Source organism: Acanthisitta chloris, unplaced genomic scaffold, assembly GCF_000695815.1.
Source record: "Acanthisitta chloris isolate BGI_N310 unplaced genomic scaffold, ASM69581v1 scaffold24694, whole genome shotgun sequence".
Lineage (NCBI taxonomy): Eukaryota > Metazoa > Chordata > Aves > Passeriformes > Acanthisittidae > Acanthisitta > Acanthisitta chloris.
The window spans coordinates 102,668-105,519 of NW_008671408.1; the positions used below are offsets into that span (position 1 = coordinate 102,668).

Here is a 2,852-nt window from a genome sequence, read left to right on the forward strand (position 1 = left end):
ATTGTGGTGTTTAATGCAATCTGTCTGTATCTTCTAAACACATAATGTGCAAGTCTGGAAAAAAACACATTATTAAAAAATAAATCCATGTTTCTTGAATATTTGGCTCCCAGGTAATTAAAACTACTTTATGCTAGTGGAACAAATATACTTGCAACTGACCAGAATCGATTAAAAAGAAATCTAAATGGGGTTTTGCCCATTTTTGCTTGCTTCAAGCTCTCAATTTGAACAACTATCATCTCGTGCTTTGAGCAGAGCTGCTCTTTGTCCCTGAAGGATTTGGAGTTTACGTGCATTTAATCTCGTCCGCGGCGTCGCAACTACCACAACTCTGCTGCCCCAAGTTTACAGGGAAGTGTTATCTGCAGCGACAAATATGCTGAAAGGGAAATATAACCAGCCTAGATGGTATCTTTGCTTTACAAAGGCTGCTTGTGATGCCTGTGCTTTGACTCAAAACTCCCTCCACATTGGCTTTTTAATCGTGAGATCCCTTTTTCAGCACAGCATCGCGAGTAACAACTGCAGCACAATGAGGCAGCTTCATAGATATGGGAATGTTTAGATTTCCCTGCCAGTGACTAAAGGCCTTTAGCTTTCACTAGCCAGTCCCAGCTCACATTGTTGTTGCCTGTTGATTTGTCTTCTCTCATTATTCCTTGACATGCAGCTCTCCACCCACGCCCACACTAACAACCCTCACACAAAGCGCATTGAGGTATTAACCAGGTTACAAGTTCAATGGAAAATTACACTAAGATTGTGCTGTGTGGCAATATAAAGGGATGGTATTCACTCTCCCAAAGAGCCTGTTAAAAACACAGCTGGGTCGGGATTTTTCCCTTTCAAGCATCCTAACAAAAACAATTTTTAGAAGTCAGGGATGGATATCTGTGTGCATATGTGTCTAGAGGTACTTTACGTACAATTACAGCAGATAGACACAGCAGCATCGTGTTCCCACCATGGACTGCACGGTGCAAAGTCCCTGCTGGAAATTCTCCTGGATTCTGGAGTTCGTTTAGAGCATCCCCAGAAACCCGAGCTAAATAAACAACCTCCTCCTGCTCTTGGCTGCAATTAGATATGTGAACCTAACTTCTTTTTTGTTAGCCCAAATTACAGGTTGGTGGAAGGGTTGAAAGTCTATTAAAAAAAAAAAAAAACATTCCTTAAGAATCCCTCCTTGTTGAGAATTGAAAATAAAAATCAAAATAAAACTTAACGAGATTAACCTAACACAGTAACAAAATTTGCACCACCACACTATAAGGTTAAAAAGAAAATAGTATAATAAAGGAAATACAAAGGCTTTGGCATGGTTTTTACAATCAACAATGGTTAATTTTGATATGTAGTTGTGAACAACTTCAAAACACTTAAGTTTAAAACTCTTGCAAGCACTTTTAATTGATTAGGAATGAATTCTAGATGCACAAAAATGATTGGACTGTGAACAGTAGTACAACTATATCTAAGAACAATTAACTCTTGCCGACCAAAAAGAAACGTATGATGCATGAAAATGTATATAAAACATCTATAGAATATTCTTGTCAAATATAAATGAAATTAACTTTATTATAGAAATCATTCTGGGAGATTTCTAGGGAAGACAAATACTTACATTTTGACATAAAACAAATTGGATTATATCGAAGACACAATCTACCTTTTATCTATCAAACTCTTTTCTTCGTCGAAGCTCTCTCTTAACCCCTGTTTGCACATAGCTTCAGCCGTTAACAACCTTTGGAAATACCAACAGATATTTTTCTTACATAAATCTAGTGCGTATTGTTCCAGGTTTAATTATATGCAATGGAATGATACAAACTTGGAACATCAATCCATAATCTATGAACAGATTGGTAGAAGTATTCGATATATCTTGATAAAACTCTTAAATTCGTGGCAAAGCTTGTTGATCATGGCTTCTTTTTTTTTTTTCCTTTTCTCTTTTTTTTTTAAACAACTTCATGACCAACACAGATCAAACATCCATCCAGTCTACATTGTTCTTTTTTTTTTTTCATTATAACATACAAATGCCCATTTACAAATAATACACCAAAATGAATAAAAGTTTGGATACCAAAATGAAGATTTGTTCCAACTGATATAATGCCTTCAGTGTACAAAGGTCCATGTGAAAGTCTTTTCCATGTGTTACAGCATAGGGCACAGTTGCAGTACAGAAGTACTCTGAGAGCCATTCTTCCTTTATAAAATACTGCTGAACATCCAACTGTTGTCCATATAGTCATTTACGGAATTAACACATGTTTTACTGTAATCTTGGCCAGTATTGAGACATATCAGGTTCACTGCCAGGAACTTGAACTGGAACTGACACTCCAGGGGAAATGAGACCTGAAAATTGAGAGCGAAAATGGATTTTTTTTTAGTTTTTCTATACAGAGCACAATTTTTGCCTTACAGTTTCACAGATTTGTGCTTGTATTCCAGTAAGCATTAAATCTCACCCTCCACTGGCTTGCAGAGTGTCAGTTGGGGTGGGGATGTATATTTTAAAAACCTGTGCACATCTCCCTGATTTGTTGCTATAAATAAACTTAGGCTTTGAGATAAACACCAGAGCTCATTTGTATCGCTTGGGAATTTAGCCCAAAATACACTGAACAGTCCTATTCCTTTTAAAAGTTTCTGGCTTGCTCCTGTTTATGCTAACACTTTCCCTTTTTTTACCCTGTTTTGCCTTTTTTATGGTTAGGCTGATATTCCTACAGGTTCTCTGCCTTTCTGATAACTTCAAATCTTTAGCAGTAGTGTCTGACACAGAGTCCTGCAAACACTTTCACACCACTGAACCTCACGAGTGTGGGTAC

The 2,852-nt window shown here is 37.1% G+C and overlaps 1 protein-coding gene across 2 annotated transcripts in view; it reads right to left on the reverse strand.

The window, feature by feature from the left end:
• Nucleotides 1–1,962: 1,962 nt before the first annotated feature.
• Nucleotides 1,963–2,852, reverse strand: part of PAX6 (paired box 6) — a 5,297-nt gene continuing 4,407 nt past the window's right edge. For both annotated transcript variants that reach the window (XM_009074088.1, XM_009074087.1), the window contains exon 6: nt 1,963–2,376. In XM_009074088.1, coding sequence (XP_009072336.1) covers nt 2,291–2,376 — 86 coding nt within the window. In that variant the 3' untranslated portion in view covers nt 1,963–2,290. The remainder of the gene's footprint in view (nt 2,377–2,852) is intronic.